Source organism: Myodes glareolus, chromosome 23, assembly GCF_982192425.1.
Source record: "Myodes glareolus chromosome 23, mMyoGla1.1, whole genome shotgun sequence".
Taxonomy (NCBI): domain Eukaryota; kingdom Metazoa; phylum Chordata; class Mammalia; order Rodentia; family Cricetidae; genus Myodes; species Myodes glareolus.
The window spans coordinates 57,320,655-57,340,852 of record NC_142048.1 but is presented as its reverse complement, the minus strand read 5'-3'; the positions used below and the strand labels follow the sequence as shown (position 1 = coordinate 57,340,852).

The following is a 20,198-nucleotide window of genomic DNA, read 5'->3' as shown; positions in this document are numbered from 1 at the left end:
ACCCACTTCTCTTTTATGAGCTGTGTTAAGTATTTGCTTCAGACCCATATGCCAACACCAACATGCACATTTTCACTCCTGGCCCGAGAACACTAAGAGCTGACATGCTGTATAAATCATTAGAATTTAGTGTAGGTCGGCTGTGAGCTAATGCCTGCATTAAATGGGGTCTCGGAAGACTGTGTCTCTCTGGCTGACCAGCACATGTAAAGGATAGCATAACTGTTTAAGAACATTTATTCTGGATCTAGTATGTGACCCTGCTGAGAGAGACATCTTCTACCTGTAATTACATCCACAGCCTCTGAGATGAGGGCTGCAGGATCCTGACGAGCCTCCACCCTGAGACAGAACAGTGTGCCACAGGTTACAACATGGCCTCGGTCAACAGCCGGCACAAGGAATCCTTAGTGAGGGCCAGTTTCCTTCTCAACGCTACCCCCACATGTGTGGCGACCACCACAGGGTCTGCTTTCTTAGAGTGTGTCTCTCTAACTCATCCTTGCTGATGGACAGCTGGTAGACAGCATGGTGTCGACAGAAAGCACGGGTCCGTGGTGGAGTCTTCTCTTTGGTCTGGCTCACATGAAGACAGATCACGGGAACTGACGGTGGAGGTGGCATGCACAGGTCCACACAGCAAGCGGTATAGGGTGTCAAGTCCCGATGGCCTTTCTCTTGCCTTGACCGGGACAGCCACTGTTTTAGAGGAGCTTGCTGCAGGCTCTTCCCAGGTGCTGGGCATATTAGCTTTGCTCACTTCTATGTGCCGATCACCACGGTCCTCCTGCCCCTTCTCTTCCACGATGCCTCTGCTTTTCTTCACAAAGGCTGTTTTTAACTCACTGGGAGGTTACCATGTCTTTTAAGCTCTGTTATGCTATTACTTTAATGGGTTAATTTTATTAGAGCCCTGGTGATGACGTCAGAGGGTATGGCATGGCATGCGTTGCCCCGCGCTTCTTCCCATGTGCCTTGCTAGTTTTGCTGCCTGCAGTAGAATGTGACTAGCTTTCAGACACAGTCATGTGATACATTGTAGCAGAAATCCCTGTGCCTAAAAAGGGCGGGTAGGGATGGGAAGTGAAGCCAGTGTGGTGTGATTCCCTTTTCCCCAGTATGAGAGGCTGTTCCAGCTGAGTCTTGACTGCACACGGTGGTGGAAGTGCAGAGGACATTCCAGGCTGGGGAATGGAACAGCGTGTCCACGTTCTTCGGGGACGAGGCAAAGTCAGGGGTGTCCGTGCTAGGTGCCTTTAAAGTCCTTGACATTCCATCACTGTGGGAAAATATTTTATGAAGTGTTCAGCTGGAGCTGAAAAGGGAAGGAGACTTGGAAAGTAGAGGAGTAGCAGAGCCGAGGTGGTAGGAGAGGCAGGGCGTAGTCCCAGAGGCCGACCAGAGTGGAGGGACTGAGAGGGGAGGCACGGAGCAGGCTTTGTCTTGTGGGCAGTGTGTGAGGTGACTCCAGATGAAAGGACTCTTACCAGAAGTACCCACCAGTCAGGTGTGGTTAGGGAAGGCGTGGGATGAAGGTAGTAGTTTCCAAAAATTAGTCCATCGATAGACCCAACAAAGAAACTTCTAGAAGTCAGAAAAATGACTTCAAACAGGAGGGGCTGGTATCTGATCCGGCCATCTTGACTGTGCGTGCATACAGCAGTGCCCCCCGAGGTGGCGGGTGTGTATGGGAAATTCCAGAACAGTACCGGCTGTGAAACAACATTAGCAAGAGTGGCCTTAGGACCAGCAGTTAGGCCTGCCTCTCCCAGTGTGCTGAGGGAGAGCGGCAGGACCTCTGTACCAGCCTAGCCACACTCCCGAAACAGCAGGTCTGGGGAGAAGGGGATAGAAGGGAGGTGCAGTGGGACTTGCCTCTGGAAGGACCAAAGGACACATTCTTGCTTGATGAGACTTTTGAGTTCGAGTCAGTCCTTGGAGGTAGGTAAACAAAGCACCCACCCACAGACACATACACACATACATACACCCTTGCTCGTTTGGAGTGTGGCCATAGATTCACACAGACACCCAAACTTCAATAAAAATAATCTGTAGTTGCCTTAGCAACCGACCATGTTGCCATAGCAATTATAAGGGGGCAGGTAACAGGATGGATTTTAGGAAGTCAGTAGGAATTAGAACTGTAAGGATGGCCTGGGGAGATGGTTCAGCAGCTAAGAGCACTTGCTGCTCTTGCAAAGGACCTTGGTTCTCTTCCCATTACCCACACGGTGCTGCTCACACTCACAACTTCAGGACCAGAAGAACTAACAGCCCCGGCCTCTGTAGGCACCTCCTCACATGTGCACACCCCCACAAACACACATACCCATCATTAAAAAAAATAAATAGCCAGTGCCAGGCGTGGTAGAGCATGCCTTTAATCCCAAGTGTGCACTCGGGAGGCAGAGGCAGGCAGATCTCTATGAGTTCAAGACTAGCCTGGCCTACATAACTCCCAGACCACCTAAGGTGACTGTCTCAAAACAGAACAAAACAAAAAAGCAAGAAAATAAGCAAACAAGAGGAAGTCATGGACAACAGCATTGAGACTGGGTGCACTGATGGGCTGGAGAGAAGGCTCAGCCACGAAATGAGTGCACACCGTTCTGACGGAAGACCTGAGCCCAACTCCCAACACGCGTGTTAGGCAGCTCACAACCACCTACAACTCCAGCTCCAGGGGACCCTCTCCCTCCAGGGACACGCACAGTCACGTGTGCACACTCCCACGCATACACTCATGAAGACATGGTAGTTAGAGATAACTAAGTCTTGAGAAGAAAGATACTAGATGCTGTGGAAATAAATGCAGGCTTTTCATACTGCAGTCAGAATACCCCCCGTATTTCCGGGGTTTTTCATGCTTCCCTGTTGGCTCTTTGGCCAGGTCCACCCCAGCTGACCACACCTGCTTGGTCACCAGCTTTTCCTCCTGACTCAGCCCAGCAGCCTCTCCCCAGGTCCACTACGTTCCAGCCTCCTGGATGAGATGACTCAAGAGAAAGGTTCTACCCATCCCTCACCTGGCACTTAGTGAAGCCACATTGCAAGGGAGCCTGAACTCCTCCTCGTAGGGACCCGGCTGCTCTCCAAAGCCAGGGAAGGAGTGCTTTTGGACAGGAGGCTAGGGGTGGCTTGTCAGTCATCGACACCTGCCTGGGCTTCTCCCTTCCCGCAGCCGCAGGAGGACGGGTGCACCTTCCTCCCTGTTAGAGGAGAGACCCTCCATAAGGGAAACACATACACAGGAAGCAGCCCGAAGGAGGAGCGTCGCAACAGGAAATGCCAAGTTCCTCTCTCCTCCTCCATCTACCCAAGGCCAGCTTGTCTCCACCTGCAGTCCAGGCCCACCCACACCTGAGATCATCCCTAGCCCTAGGCCAGGTGTTTTCTGAAGCAGCGTCTGGCTCATACATCCTTGGCTGGGGCTCAGCTCTCATTCCTGCGTCTGCAGCCCCAGGCCCATAAGCAAGGCTGTCTGTCTGACGTTAATGACCCTGGACTTGGACAGCAAAGAGTGTCTGAGAAGCCATCAGTCAACCCTCAGCTCCTGTGGGAGGGTGAGTGACCAGCCTCAGTTTGGAGTTCAGCACATTTAGGGCAATGTCCACCCAGATTGTCCTTCACCCCGTCACTCAGAACGCCTATCGACCGTTACTCACGCGCAAGTCCGTCAGCCGGCAAGCCTGTCGTCTAGCCCTTGTGAGCCATCACAGAGTCAATGATGTGACTTGGGGAGCCTTCTGGAAGGTTCCTCTCCCATCTGTCAGGTTCCTGCTCTCAGCCTGCCCCGCCCCTGCTCCCCAACATGGCATCTCAAGTTGCCTTGTCAAAAGCAAATCAGGTTTGGAAACCGCCAGCTTGGAGTTGCCTTGGTGGCTATGTGGCTGAAGCTGTCTTTAAATTCATGACCTTCCCGCCTCTGCCTCCCAGAATGCATGTTGTTCCCCAGGGCTCAGATGAGGCATATAAATATGCTGCTATGGAGACAAGAATGAGGACCAGTGCACCCCTGTGGCCATGACCTTCATCCTGGAATCTCTGTAGCCCTCCATCTTCCTGCCTCTCTTGTTCTTTAGAGCAGCCTGACCCCTCCCTGTGAGACCTCCCATCCATGAATGCCCAAGACAACAGTGACAGCACCACCCTGGAATCACTTGGTGCTTGGTGACGAGCCATCCTTCCCAGCTATCGGTCCCCTAGGTGGGCAGAGAGAACATTTCTGCCCATCATCTGCCTTTCTCCCTAGCTGCCAATGGTTTCAGGATGCCTTCGAGTGGCCACACTCGTCTGGGACGGCCTGAAACAAAGGCAAAGGAGTCGTCTGGACCTCCAGGCCGCCCACTGGGTGTGCTGCTGCGATTTGTGTTTCCTTTCCATATACCTTGTCTTGCTAATACCATGTTGGAATTATTTCCTTAATTTCTAAAGCTGCATGTGCGGAAATGGCTTATACTTCCTGTTTTGATAAACTAATAGAAATGTACTGGGAACCTTGTTCCCAAGTTGGCTTTCTCCCCTTCGTTGGCCTGCTGGTGGGTTAAAGAAGTCTTTAAAACGCCCAGCTTGACTGGACTTGTGACAGAACAAAGACTTGTGTAGATTATGTTGCCCGCAAATGGGAAACATATTACCTTCGACAGTAAGACTTACCTCTGGCCTTGCTTAGAGTCAGTTATTCAAAGACGCCTCTGCAGGGGAGGGTTGGGGTTAAAGGCTGGGGGCGACCAGTGCCGAAATATCTCCAAGTTCCTTTCAAAGCGATTCTTTTTGGCTGGAGGTATACCAACCGGCTTAAAAGAACTTCCTTTGGACAAGATGTTTCTTGGAACATGTGGAGGACAAAATATTCTTTGTTTTAGGACAGATGAGTTTTGTTCTTGGATCTTCATATAAATTTGAGTAATCATTCTTTATGCACAAGTCAAAAGCAAGAGCCAGCCTTCCTCTCCCCCCTTTCATTCACGTATGGCAGTGCCAGCTTTAGGTGACCCTTAAGTATGCGGGGACCTGGGTGCATTTGCGTCGATTTATGTCCTTCCTGGTTGTGGCTCATCAGCACAAGTAGCCAGAGAGGTTGTCTTCAGGCCTCTAAATCCCCTGTGTGTTCTGCTTTCTGGTATTCAAGTTATTATTCAAAGATACCTTTCGGCGTCCTGAATATAAGTACTGGCATGTCCCTGGGAGGAGCGGTGCTGGGTGACTTGCACGACACGTGGGACCGAGCCCACCCTTTCTACCAGGCAAGGAGGAATAGCTCCTTGTCTGTCCTGTGGGACACAGTCCCTGGTGAAGGCAACATGATACTGTGTCTTGTCAGTGCCTCAGAGCTGCTGGAACTGGAGCCCGAGCCAGCTCACTGTGGGACCGGATGTGCCCTTAATCTCTCAGCTGCTAGAACCCATCTCTGCCCTGCCCCCCACACACACACACACACATTCCATTTATAGATGGCAGAACCAGAGAGCCAGCAGCTTGAGCTACGACTTTGGAGCCTGAGAGGAGCCTGGTTCAGGAAGCTGGAGCCTGCCTTTCCTTACAAGGTGTTATGACTTCTGGGTTCCCAGAAGCAAATGGCTTATAACAATCCAGCCCGTGCGTCCAGAATGGTGTAAGGGTACCCAGGATGAGCGTGATAAAGATGTGGAGAGTCTTAGATTCTTTTCAGAATAATGGCATCAAGATTCAGAAAGACTTCAAAGGAAAAAATTTATACATACATACATATATATTAAAATATATATATTAAAAAAAAAAGTCAAGTGCGAAATGCTACCTAGTGCTTGCCGACCAGAGTCCTCTATGCCATACTGCTTAGGTCTTCGCTTTGCTACCTGCTGCTCTGTGGTCCAGGTCATTCCCAAATCCTGTGACTTAAAACTGTGCAGCCATGCTGGCTACCAATTCAGGGTGAGATAAAGGAGCCCCAAAGGGCAGTCTTTAAGAAGGAAAGGAAATGAAGGCCCCGTGTCACACTAATTGGAAATCCAGTATCTGAGACCTGGTTCCACGATTCTCCTAATTCCCCTAGGGAACAGGGGTCAGGGTCAGAAGGAGGAGTGAAGAAGTGTCCGAGGATGGACAGGTTCAGGGTCCACTTGGCCAGGGACTCCACCGAACCTGGAGGAGATTCTTCTGCTCCAGCGAAGGGCCCTCTTGTTGATGAGGTCAGCCGTGTTCAGACTGCTACCGCCATAGATGGGCCCGTTCCCTGATGAGCTGGTGCTCTGGGCTCCTTTCCACATGATGTCTGCATGCAACTTGGACTTGGGAATAATGTGAGGGAGGCGGGCTGCGGCCCGTCGTCTTCCTTTTTTTTTTTTTCTTTTATTTATTTATTTATTTATTTTCAGGACAGGGTTTCTCTGTGTAGCCGCGGCTGTCCTGGAGCTTACTCTGTAGACCAAACTGGCCACACAAATCCACCTGCCTCCGTCTACCCACCTGCCTTTGCCTCCCGAGTGCTGGGATTAAAGGCGTGTGCCACCTCCGCACGACAGCTGTGGCCGTTCTTATCTGTGTTCCTGACTGGCTCCAGGTCCACACTCCACACTTAGGATATCAGGGGTAGTGGGAGGACAGCTGTCATTTAGAGGTGACCTATTTGGGTGACAATCCCTGTCTCTAATCTCAGCTCCATCCTCCTCAGCCTTACCCGGCAATTCACCACTGTGCCACTTGGCTTTCCGGCAGCTGTGGAGCTCTGCGCGCTTCTCAGCTGTCCACACGGTCTGCTCCTGGGAACCACTTGCAGGAATTAGCCCCACTTCATGCCTCCTGTGGGTGCAGCCAGTCTCCTGCATGTCTGTTATTGAAGCTCCATGCAGCGCTGTCTCCTGGCTCCAGGTTTGACGCTACTTCTGCATTGCTGGGGCTCCACAATACAGCACGTGTCCAAAGCTGACGAGGAGTGGATATTCGTGTCCTCCCTCCTCCTCTGACCATCTTGTCAAGTCTTCTGCCATGTTGGCAGAGCTGGGAGATCCTAGATGGGGTTCAGTGTCCAGAATGGCAGGTGATTTCTTCAGGAAGGAGTTGATGATTGGCATCTCTAATTCTTGTTGAGTTTGGAAGGGGGGCCCACAGACGCTGCAAGGCAGTCTCCATACAGTGAGCACAGGGACAAGTGCCAAGAGATACGGTTATACCCAACACCTGCTTGTTACTGGCTCAGTCTCCAGCTACCCTCTTCCTCAAAACATGTACCAGAATTTAAGTGATGTGGATTTAGGCACCAATGTGTTTATTTTATCAATCTTCTCTAGTTACTCACACACCAGGAAGGCAGGGAGTGTGTGCAGTGTGTCTACTTTACACCGGAGCCCAGCACAGTCCAAAGTCCAAAGTCAGCCTTTAGTAAAGGAGGAGACAGCGGGTGGTCTGTCTGAGTGAGTGCTGGTGAGCAAAGGTGCGGAAGTGCGAGTGAGAAGTTTGTGATTGCACGTGCCTGGGGAATGAGCGTGCATGAGTGTGTAAGTGTGAAAGTCTATGAGAGAGTCCGTGGGTGAGTGCGGAGTGAGTGAGCTTGTCAAGGGAAAGCTAGTGATTGGCTCCAGCCACCCGTGCAGCGAGCGTCCAGATAATTTGTAGCTGGAGGGCCAGATACTCTCGCACGGAACAACCAGCCCACAACACAGGCTCCTTACTGGTCCCAGGATCTCATGGGAGAAGCGACTTCAGAGTAGACATAAACACATGAGGCTGGTGGCTCAGGATCTCGTGGCCACTTCTGTGGCTTCGCCAGTGTAACTACAACCCCGCGTCGTGTTCACCCTGAAATTAAGACAGTCCACTAAGCACCGTGTCCGCTCACCCAAATGGATGTGTGTAGTCACAGCACATGGTGAGCATGTGGGAGCCCCACCCTCGGAGCTTCATCTTAGCAGTGTATTGGCCAGGTACTCACGGGACCCTTGTTTAACCTGTGACTGTAAAGGGGGAATGCAAAGAGCTACAAAAGATTCAAAAGGCTACGTAGGGGGAAACTCAGTCTTGTGAAGGTGGAAATAAGACTCAGGATGGTTTCCATCGCTGAGGTGGTGAGCAGGCTCCCAAGATGGTCAAGTGGGAAAAACCCACCATTTTTATTAAGTACTTGACAACAATTAGGATGATGATTTGACCTTGAATAGTGCTGAGCTACGGATTAAAGAATCGGATTCAAAGCAGGGAGTGGTGGGGCTTGTGTGAGCTTTCGGTGTTCCTTCTGAGGTGCAGGGAAAAGTGACCAGGCACAGAGCCCCACAGAAGCTTCCCTCTTTCTCATCCACAGTCTCAGGAAGGCATTCACATCTTGAGAATGTTCCAGAGTCCGACTTCCTGTTAGGAGAATGCTCTAGTTTGGTCCAGAGACGTGTCCGGTCTCTAAGAGTCTGTCTGGAGTACATGCCCTGCCCCAGTGTGTCAATATTTCTGTTCATTCTAGAGACCCGACACTCCACTTGATGTCTTAAGGGCTCTTGTAGATGCTGGAATTCACAGGAGAACCCCTGAAGGGCAGCTGAGGTGGCTGGAAAGGCCAGGGCAAACTGGTCTGGTGTCTAAGGGGCCGCCTCCCAGTACTGTGTTTGGTTCTCACCGCGTGAGACAGGGTGCCCCAGCTGGTGATGCTCATTTCTACAATTCAATCCAGGGGTTAATTCAACCCTACCCTTTGGACCAGAGAGCCTGTGGGATCAATCTGAAACCTTTAAAATTATTTCAACCATCGATTTATATTTAGGAATTTGGCAAGTGGCTCTAAAACCAAAATGAAAAACACCGTGTGAAACACCAGATGGAGAGTGTGAGCACAGGTTTGTCCCTTTCACACTGACAACTTCCTTGTGCTTTCTGAACAGCTACTGAGTGAATTATAGATAAATGCAGCACAGTTGCCAAGGTATCTGCCTGGTCAGGTCAAAGTCACACATAATAAGACGTGAGTGTGGCGGCCCATCCAGACTCATGCCTTGGTACCCAGAGCCTTCTAGGAAACCCACACTTCGATATGTACCTTGCTTCTAGAAATCTCACCTTCAAAACCTGGACTTGAGGAGTCACCGTGTAGATGTGCACTGAAGCCACAAAAAAACTAGTAAAAACATAGATTTGTGTTTTAAAGGCATAAAAGGATTTTATATACATTTACACTAACACCATGGACCTCCTGCTGTTTTACTGCCTCGAAAAGAGTTCTGGGGGGAATTGCTTTTTAAAAGATTCGAGAACGTTGGGCCTTTTCGAAGTTCATCAGACAGCAGATTAGGTAGAGAATTATTGTCAAGGTTCCAGGCGCAGGCTGTGGAGTGAGACCTCAGCTAGGAAATGCTCAGCCAACAAGAAAACCTTGTCTGGACAAAAGGAGCCTGAGGGCTTGCAGATCCCCAAGGTGGACTGTGGCCAGGTGGTGCTGAGTCAGGTGCTTCCGCGGGCCTGCACACCCAGGGCAGTGCGCGTGAAACCTGGACTCTGTAAGACCTGGGAAGGTCCGAGGCAGGACCGTCAGCATCTCCACGGGGAGACCTAGAAGAATGGGAACACAGAGGGCGGGCTCATATGCTGAGACTCCCAGTGACCTTCTGCTAAGTCTCTGAGGCTTAGCCCACAGTGAAAACTCAGCAGTGGGGCTGGTGAGATGGCTCATCAGGTAAAGGCACTGGCTGAGTCCAGTCCCAGAAGGAGAGAGCCAGCGTCCACAAGCTGTGCACTGACCTCCTGGGACAATGTACAGGGACACAAGGATAGATAAGTGTATTAACAAACTTTAATTCTGTGGTTAAAACCTTTCGGCATTAGAGAGATATTGTCATCTGCTGGGCTAAGTTTGGCTGAGTGAATGGCAAAGCTGTGTCTACCGTACACAATTACAGGGTCCCCTAGGTGTAACTGCCTACATCTTGGCTCTGTGAGTTGGCTGGCATCAGACTGTGGCCAAGATAGAACAGACTGAGTTGTTTTGACTTCTGTCCTGCTCCAGCATGTGGAAGGGCTGTACCAACCCATCTGTAGGGGACGGTGGGGACCACAGCGGATGCTTGGCTAGTAAGAAGAGAAGAAAGGGAGTCGGGTGCTTGTCGTTTCTTGCGTCCCATGGACATGGTCTAAAAGGGGAAGTCCAGGCTCCTGGCCGTGTGACCCAGGCTCCGCAATCCTGCTTTCATCAGAAGTGTTGGAATAGATGCTGGACAGTGGTGGCGCATGCCTTTAATCCCAGCACTCGGTAGGCAGAGACAGGCGGCTCTCTGTGAGTTCGAGGCCAGCCTGGTCTACAAGAGCTAGTTCTAGGATAGGCTCCAAAGCTACAGAGAAACCCTGTCCTGAAAAAGAAAAAAAGAAGAAGAAGAAGAAGAAGAAATGCTGAGATAGAGACCAGGAGGCGAGAAAACACGCTCAGGCTCTGGAGCTAACAGAGCCAGCAGCTAACAGTCCAGCACTTAGGAAAGGTTCATCCCTCATTTTCTCCTCCTCATAGAGAGCCTGAGGAGGCAGGGGTGGGTGTGGGGGGTGCACCTCAACTTTCCTGCCAATGCACTCCAGCTGAGTTGCAGGTGCTGTTAGGAGTATTTGCGAGCTCTGCCTCCTCACAGGCACCTCCTTTTTTCGCCTCACCAATATTCCATGGTATGAGTTGGGGTATCATACCAATGCCTCTCCCCATGGATCACTTGCCTTCAAAATGTGCCCTGAATCTCCGTATCACTGAGAATCTGCCTCCTGGGCCCTGGGATGGTGCTTCCCTGCCCATCCCTGGGTCTGAGGAATGTTTCCTTTGACCCTCAAGCCCGGGTCCTGGCTCAGCGTCCAGAGTCAGTGGTTTCTTTTGTTGTCTGCAGAGTGTGCTGTGCCAGCAGCAAGCCCTGTGCACCTGGAAACTTCTGGGACCAGGCTGCACCTTTGTCTCACTCAGGGCAGCACACTTGCCACATTGGTGTGGGGTGTGGCCAGCAGCTCGGGACAACATGGTGGTTGGGAAGGAACCCTGTCCCATACAGTTTTGCTGGGAACCCACGGATGTACTAAGCTGTGCCTGTGCACCATTTTGGATGGTGGCTCGACCTTAGAGAGTAGGAAGTACTCACAACAGGATACAATGTCACTCAAAAGTAAACTCTGTCTTGTGTCTGGTTTCCACAGGGGGTTAAGAAGCTGGATGTGCCCTGCGGAGGGAGAGACTGCAGCGGCGGCTGCCAGTGCTACCCCGAGAAAGGAGCGCGGGTAAGTCACAACAGAGTCAGATAATATTTCTTGATGCTGTTTGAAGTGCCTTGAATTGCCCAGTTTGATAACACTTTACTATGACACAGTACAACTGATCCCCTTACATCGTGCAATAAGTCACAGAATGGGCTCCATAGGAACCACACTTCTTTCCAATTTCTCATGGTGATTAATACACACAAACAGAGACGTCCCTAGGTAGCCACGGGGGCTTAGTTCCAGAGACCCTAGGGACCACAACCTAAGAACGCTCAAGTTCTCTATATAAAAGCCTGTGACCTAGGCTTGTCCTCCTGTGTGGTGAAGTCTGCAAATTATTTGCAACAGTGTATGCAAGCGTGAGACAATCACATGGCTTATTTCAATGGTAGGGAAGAAGGTTAGAGAGCTCTGCACTGGTCAGTGCAGGCACCACTGTTTGGTTTTTAAGATTAATTTGTGTATGTGTGATTAATACAGTGATATTGTAGACTCGTGTTTTACATATACAAATATTGTATAAACATATTGCATTATATGAAGAAAGACATGGTTGCCCAGTGATACAGTGTGTGTGTGTGTGTAAACTTGAGAGCTTTGGGAATTGTACCAGGGTCAGGAATCCCATGAAACCACTCATGCCCTGATGGTACTTGATGAGGGTTATTTCCTCAACAAGTAAGGAGAAGGTCACCGAGTGATTGCCATGGCACCCGGCAGGCAGCGGGTTTAGCGTCTTCCTTCAGTCTTCAGGTGATTGCTTTTGCTCTGTTGCCTTTAAAACTGGTATTTTGTTTTTAGGATTACTTTTTACATTTTTTATTTTTTGTTTTATGTGGATGAATGTTTACGTGCATGTGTGTATATGTACTACCTGTGTGCAGTGCTCACAGAGGCCAGAAGAGGACATCACATCTCCCAGAATTGTGGTTACAGACAGTTGTGAGCCAAAACATTTGTGCTAGGACTAAATCCTGGGTCCTCTATAAGAGCATAAAGTGTTATAGCTAATAAGCTATATTAAGATAAGCTAACACATACTTTTTAAAGGGGTATGTGTGCATCCTATTCTTCATTAGGCAAAGTATATTTTGACAATATCATAACTTGCCCACAATGTGCTATGACCACACACTCCCCAGACTGTTATCTGTTTCTTAAAATCTTATAAGATGTAATTAAACTATATTTCATTTTTTTTAAAAGGGAAGTATCTTTTTACTGGGGTGGAGTTCAGTGTTGGATCATTTGCTGAGCATCCACAAGGTCCTAGGCTTGGTCCCCAAGCCAGCTTGTGTGCCTGGGGCTGTGAGGGGTAGTGCTCCACAGGGCCACCCTGTCTGCGCCATCTCTCATCCCTTGACCCAAGCCCTGCCTTCCTCACCTGGACAGCAGCTGGGAGTGCTTGTCACTTGACCTGCAGTTGTCACAATGGCTCTTGATTCCCTGGTGACCTTCATCCAGGTCCATTCCCAAGTCTGCATTTAGGATATTCCTGTCCTCTTCTGCAATGTGGCCCTCGTGGTTGGGGTGCACACCGATTCCATATTGCATCTCCCGTCCTGTGCCCCCTCCACAAGGTTCAGCAGAAGGTCTTAATGACTAGAGCTCTCTTTTCAGATGTGATGGTCTTTGCTGACTTAATTGATTAATCAATGTATCTGTGACAGAGGTCACAGCTGAAAGCCCCATGTCCTACACAGTGTGCACACGAAGCCCCAGTTCTGAATGTGGGGGTGCTTAGCTTAGCAAGTCAATGGTTTCTTGACTTGAACTGATTGTATCTTTTAGGGACTGTTAGCTGAAGCTCATTGGTCAACATTTCAAAAGGACAGACATATATAGTAGAGATATGTGCCCTTTCTGTTTAGTTTGTTTATCTTGATACAAGGTCTCACTGTGTATTTCTGGCTGGTCTGGAACTCTCTACATAGACCAGGATGGCCTTGAACTCATAGAGATCCTCCTGACTCTGCCTCTCCAGGACTAGAATTAAAGATGTGCACCACTGTGCACATTTTTTAATATTTAAAATCTTCCCAGGTTCCTTGCTTTAGATTTTGCCAAGGATGAGATGATCTAAGAATGATGAGGGTGCCCCAACACAGATGAGGGTGCCCCAACACAGTTCCCCAGGCCAGGAACAGGCTCCCTGAGCTCAGACTGATTTATATAGACACACGGTTGATCAACTGGTGATGTGCAGACATCTAGATAACTGTTCATAAATCTCCAGAACCAACCACAGGAGATGGAGTCAAACCCCAGGAGGACCCTGCTTTCTGCCTCCTGGAGGCTGAGGAACTCCTCCTGCTTGGCGTTCCTCAAGTGCTGTGATTATCCAGAGCAGAGCCCATAGAGAAAGGTTTGCACAGTGCCCCATGAGGCCTTTGTTCTCCCTAAAGACCACTACCACTGCCTGAGCAGAGACTGCATGGCAGTGTGCGCTCATGTTCCACGCAAGCTCTTCTGGGAGGTTCCAGGAAGGAATCTCTAAGGATTCCTGTGATTTAGGAAAGTCCACACCACAGCTGTTTCCCAGTGTCCCTCACTAAGTAAGCGCCCGGGTCTGGTTTAGCCGTGGCCACATAAAGTGACAAGCTGACTCTTCCCTTAACTTGGCCTGTCTGGTCATCAGAGCTTAGCCTGGTATGGCTTTCTTGTCATCGTTAAGACTGAGGAAATGATGCTCACCACAGGGCTTCACCTCAGTGTTGCCCTCTTGTGCTCAGGTGGCCAGTCACATGGCAGGGTACCCTCCCATGCTTGGTTCTAACTTGATTCTATCTCATCCTTGCACCTGTGAGGGGATAGAAGACACCGGAGAACTTCAGGCAGGCTCAGTCAGCACACAAGATGTTAACCGAGTGTATCACGTACGTCACAGAGTAAAGCAGAGCCAACAGGGAAGCTGGTAATGATACTATGTGCGTTGCCAAAGATGTCACTGGACGCTTCACCAAGGATATTTCCTTCCCTGGGCCAGCTGAGTGTGATGAAGATTCAGAATCTGTTTCCATATTATAAATCAGGTGTATGCACACAGACAGGACCTTCATAATATAGTCACTGGTACATATATCTGCAGAAAGCAGGGCTACTTCTGAACTGCTTTGGGTTCAATAATATTTTTCTTAAATAATATAATTGTAAAAATAGCATTAGGGCGGAGTCTGCTGTCCAGAGAGCCTGTGCATGGTGTGTTCTTTCCCACAGTTTCCCCTGGGGTCACTTACCATATATTTCCCCACGGTGCTACTGTAGCCGCCACACAGCCTCCCTGCAGACTGTGTTCCTCTGACTCGGCCTTATATGGACATGGCACCCTCGTTACTGTGTTCTCACCATGGTGACAGCCAACAGCAGAAACTCTGTCACTGGATAACTTTTGGGCTCCAAGGAGAAATCACAAACGCACTGTGGTCCAGTTCCAAGAGAAAGCTTGAGTTACAAAGTGAATGGGCTTGTGTAAAATGCATAGCACACAATTCTCCACCCTCTATGCTGAGCTGCAGGGAGGGGGCCATTGCTTCCCACAGGCAGAGCCACCAACCTCTAGAAAATTCCATGGTAGAGAAGGGCAGGAACTGCAGCAGAGTCTTCTGTCCAGCCAGAGTCGGAGCAGCGAAGCAGATCTAACCTTCCTCTTCCTGTGAATTACGACACATGCAGCTCTAACAGATGGTTTAAGACCTCCTAACCTGCCCTTTCTCCTCACACACCGTGAAGCTAGAGGTGGCTTAGTAGGAAACATGGAGCAAATCCCATCACAGAATGTTGTCCAAAGCCACGGTGTCACCACCGTCTAAGAGGTAAAGACAGCTTGGGCACGTTCCTAAGCCCTCCAAAGTTGGTCCAAAGCAGTGGTTCTCAGCCTTCCTAATGCTGCGACCCTTTAATAGAGTTCCTCGTATTGTGGTGACCCCAACCAAAAAATTGTTTTCATTGCTCCTTCGTAACTGTAATTTTGCTACTGTTATGAGTTGTAATGTGGGTATTTTTGAAGACAGAGGCTTGTTGATGGGAGAGGGGATCATGACCCACAGGTTGAGAATCACTTTCTCAGTGAGGTCAATTTTTAGTTTGTTTTTTAGTTAGCCAGTTTTTTAATTATCCTCTAACATGTAATGTTTGACCATGAGTTCTGATCAAGTCATTACTTCAATTTAATTTTTTTTAATTTTTAAAATTTTGCTATCGTGTGTGCATGCTGCAGAGGTGATGCTCAAGGCCACAGGGAATGCCTTCCTGCTGTAGCTTTCATCCTAAGAATCTCCCACCACAGCCATGGGGCCCGGTTCTGGGGTCAAATAGTTCTTAACCTTCCAGGACTCCTTAAATCTAGCAGTGTAAGTCCAAGTGAGAGACCTCAGGAAAAATGAAGGAAATAGTGACTGGTTTTGGGAGTGCAGGCCTTTAATCCCAGCAGAGGCCAGTGGCTCTCTCTGAGTTCGAAACCAGCCTGGTCTACATAGTGGGTTCCAGGCCAGCCAGGGCTACACAGTGAGACTCGGGCTTAGAAGAAAAGAAGCACGGTGGGGAGGAACGTCTTGTCATTGGGTCTTTGCTGCTGTTTGTCGGGGAGCAGAGACTCCGAGATGATAAAAACCCCTGGATCAGGAACGAAAGGACAGCAACCATGGCAGCTGGGAGCAGCCAGTCATTGGCAAGGTCTTCTCTCTGAGTGAGCTGTACTGTGGCCAATGCCATCCTCTGATAGGCTGATGTGGCACACTCGACATACCCAGCAGAAGTCACCTGTTTGACAGTCACCACAGAAAAGGACAAAATATAGTCGCTATGACTTGTGTCTACTGTGTCTCTCACCCACTGCAGAAACCACAGAGGTCATGTTATTGTGAAAGGGTGTTGAGTGCATCTTGAGGATAAAGTCTGGGTGTCCACCAGGACCTGAGAGCAGGACAGTCAGGGAAATGAAGTTGGAAGGAGAAGAGGAAGCCTACCCATGCCCGGGAATGTAACAATCCCTAGGGCACTGCCTGGAAGAAGCTGCTTAACTGAACCAGGGTCCCAGCCTTTGAAGGAAAGCAGTTGAGTCCGGTATTTTAGGCTCCATTCAAATCTAGGTCTAGTTTGAGTCTAAGAAAAGCTATGAAAACTTGGAACCTGCCTCCAACACAGGGAGTGGTCACATGCAGCAGCCATTGGCCAGCGGCGTGCGAGGCACCTGTTCGCACAAGGAATGCTTACTGCACACCCATCACAGGTCAGGCAACACCAAGGAACCAAAACACCCAAGGACACTGAGCAGTCTGTGTCCCCTCATATACCAGTGTTCACATTCCTGAAATGTGCACTCTTGAAAAGCATTCCCATCTAACGTGTTCAGTCAGCAGTGTTCAGGTGGTGGCATGAACACTGGAAACGGTCTCTTGAGCAGGCAAGATGAATGTTAGATTTTACTTTAATTGATAAATTCAAGTGAAAGAGAAGTGCAGACCTAGGGGGTTTGAGGGTCACCTGTGTCCTTCATGTCAGTTCGGGCGAGGAGAGGATGGGAGGAGGATCCAGGGGAGTGAGACACAGTGAACTTTGTCATTGTGTAAGACTATCCTAGGTAGTAAATCCTGGGTAAGAATGGAACAATAGAAAGCTGACATTTCCTGGGCATTAAACCGGAGTTTGTGATCTGTTGAGCTTATATCTTTACAAAAAGATGTGATCGTAAAACCAAAAAGGCCAGTAAAATGCTATCCATAGACTGTCGGTGAGATCACAAAGGAAATCTGGGGGCTGGGGCCTCTCTCCAAGGCCTCTTTTTTATGTTCATTGGTGTTTTCCCTGCATGTATGTCTATTTGAGGGGGTAGGGTCCCCTAGAACTGGAATTACAGACAGCTGTGAGCCACCGTGTAGGTGCTAAGAATTGAACCCAGGTCCTCTGGAAGAGCAGGCAGTGCTTTCAAGCACTGAACCATCTCTCCAGCCCCTCTCCAAGGCCTCTTCGGAACATCAATCTTCTTCCTTTTCCAACATGAGGCTCCATGTGTCTCTCTAATGAGACCCCTGCCTGTCAAGTGGCTTCCATACACGTAACCCTGTGATCTAGCCACTGCCAGCACACAGGGACTTTTGAGCAACAGGGCTTGTGGAGAGCAGTTAAGATGAGCTAATCTCGCTACACGGGAAGGCCACTGCTTCAAATAATCCCCTCTATTGCATCCTAATATGACAATATTTAATGCCAGAAGATGATGGAAACACTTTCCAAGAAAAGCTGACATGGAGCTTCATTCAAAAGGAAAAACCACAACCAGGCATGGTGGCACACACCTGTAATCCCAGCATTGAGGGGATGGAGGCAAGAGAAACAAGAGTTCAAGTTCAGCGTGGGTTAAAATAAGAAAAAAATACATTGCTAAAAGACAAAATGTTGACACAGCTTCGCTGAGTAGAGTCACAGAACAGCACTGTGGGAAGAATGCAGTGGTTGACAGATAGCATGTTCAGAAGCAGGAGGTGGCTGAGTAGCAGCTCACGCCTAACGCACACATGGTTCCATTATCCTCCCCACACATACACACACAAAAGAAAAAATGCATCTCCATTATCCTTGAAGCCTGGACCATAAGCTTTACTCTAGATTTAGCTCCCACCAACAAAATGCATTAATAAAGGGAAATGGGGCAATCATTGGTGCAAGTGCATTGGCCGTAACAGACATCATTCACATCATGGCTGCTTGCTGTAGCAGCTAAGCCATGCCTGTTAAACAGCAGTCTGGTGACAACCCAGGGCAAAGACAAGGCCATGTGCAGTGGCAGACAGATGAGGTGGGGGTCGTCCTCAAGAACTGCGGTGTTTCTGTGTGTTATTTACACTCCTCTCTTTCTGGTCAACTCTGTATGCCCATATACCCTGAAAATACATGAGCAGCACTTCTCTCGTGATGAAAACTTAAATATCTTGACTCCGGGCACTGCCAAGGCGAGAGGGCTGCTCCAGAGCATCGTTCCTGAGCCCTCCAGCCCTGCAGATCCAGGGAGAGCCACCGTCTCTCTTCAGGACCACAGATGTCCTCTGGACTCTCAGGTTAACAGCAGAACACGCCAACACTAGAAAAGGAATTTTCTAGCTCAGAGGAGGCAGCAAAGTGGAGAGAGAAGTTAACCCTTTTGTTGCCTGGTTCCTGATGGTAGGTGTTTTCTGAAAAAACAGGGTAGAAAATAGACATTGATTTGGATGGTCTAAGGCATAGAAATGAGCCAGTAGCCGGCACGGGTGGAGAAGGCCTACCTGAGAGTTCACAGCACTCTTCCACGGGGAGTCACATGACCCCCGAACTAAGGGCAGCACAGTGCCAGCTGGTATTCACTGGTTCCCACAGACTGAAGTAAAAGGAAGGCTCTTGTTAGTCAGACAAGAGCCCTGGCCTCAGACAGCTTCCCTTCCCTGCCTCTCGATGGAATGTTTTGACAAGCTGGGCATTTCCCAAGGGCATTCAAGCATCCTTCACTCCTGCCGTCAAGGTCGTGTATTTCTTTTCTACACTTCTAGTTCATCAATTACAGAATTTCTAAAATGCCCCAAGTTGTGGGAAGATGTTGTGAGGTGTTGTATGTACCTTCTGTGGCTTTATGTCCCTCAGGCAGCAGCTGACATGGTTGGGTCTGAACATGGAAAGGGTGACACAGTGTGTCTGCCAGTCCAGCTGGCCACAGAGGCCTTTCAGAGTTGGTCTGTGCAAGGCTCCACATACACATCCTTGCGGCACATCCTTGTGGCTCGGCTTCTGTCCGGTGTCTGCAGTACTAAAGAGAAACTAGGAGTGTGTGTGGTTACAAAGTTGCTCTCCTTGTTTTCCTTTAAATACATTAAAACAATAACCAGGGGAAACTATGGCAGGAATGGCCCAACCACACAATTCTCTATGCTTTCCTTTCCCAGGGGCCTTTTTTACTGGCTCTTCCTCCATGCACACACACAATGGGCACTGGGAAACAGGAAATAAGACCCTGTCCTAGATTCTCCATTTTTACCCCAGCAATAATTATTTTCTTCAGTATCCCAAGGGCAAGGAGGCCACATCCATCTTCTGTTTGCCTTTGGCATCAGGGCAGATACTAAATTAATTTATTGTTGACGGTCTTGGGCATTTTGGAATCGTCCTGAGAAGCTGCTCAACCTGTGGCCCTGGGCCGCCTTTAGTGCTCAGCCCCCTGGCATCCCCACCCAGGCTACGTCGCTGTAGGGGAGACAAGCCGCCATTCAAGTGACCAGATGTCTGACTCATACGGGAAGCACAAAGCAGCCTTCCAAAGGCCACATGTCCCCACTGATTAGAAAGATCAAAATATCCCTGTCCCTTGCCTCCGTGTCCAGCCCAGACACTGACGTTCTAGAAGTGATACAGAAATAGCCCCTCTGGAAAGTCTGCACAAGGCCCACATTAATTGGCCAGTTTCCCCCTTCGCACAGTGGAGACAGAGAAAACACTCCCTGTAGGACAGAAGTTTACATTTCTCAATTGCAGTCAGGAAGGTGTGTCCTAAAGGTTTGCGACCCCAGTGGAAGAGAAAAAGGAAAAGAGAGGAATGGGAGTGATTCGTGCAGAGGGGGTGAGAGTCCACGCTCTCTGGGGCTCCTCACAGTGTCAGCGCTGGGTTTTAAGAACCGCTGTCTTTGGGAGGCACAGAACTGATCTGCAGACCTAAGGCCTGCCTTAAACAGAGAAACAGATGTGCTGAGATTGGATTCTCCACAAGGAAAAAGGAGAACACTGGGGCGGACCAGGCTCTGCGTGGGAATAATTGCATCTAAAAAGATGCGTGTTATATGGCAACCACGGCATTCTTAAGGACTCGTGATGACAATTGTCAGAGAACTTCGTATTTGTGACTGCATCCTAGCCAGCGTGTCTCTCTTGGGTGTGGTGAAAAGGACTGTGTGTGCCTTAGCACCAGTGATGCACACTGGGTCACCACAAAACTCACAGAGCCCTCCCAGAAGAAGCTGTTCTCTGTTGGACGTGTTGTTTTGAGGCTTCTCTTTTCA

At 49.4% G+C, this 20,198-nt stretch overlaps 1 protein-coding gene across 2 annotated transcripts in view; it reads left to right on the top strand.

Moving 5' to 3' along the window:
- The window catches only part of Col4a2 (collagen type IV alpha 2 chain), a 137,277-nt gene that overhangs the window by 29,888 nt on the left and 87,191 nt on the right, over positions 1–20,198 (top strand). For both annotated transcript variants that reach the window (XM_087900740.1, XM_087900739.1), the window contains exon 4: positions 11,122–11,202. In XM_087900740.1, the coding sequence (XP_087756866.1) occupies positions 11,122–11,202 (81 nt within the window). The remainder of the gene's footprint in view (positions 1–11,121; positions 11,203–20,198) is intronic.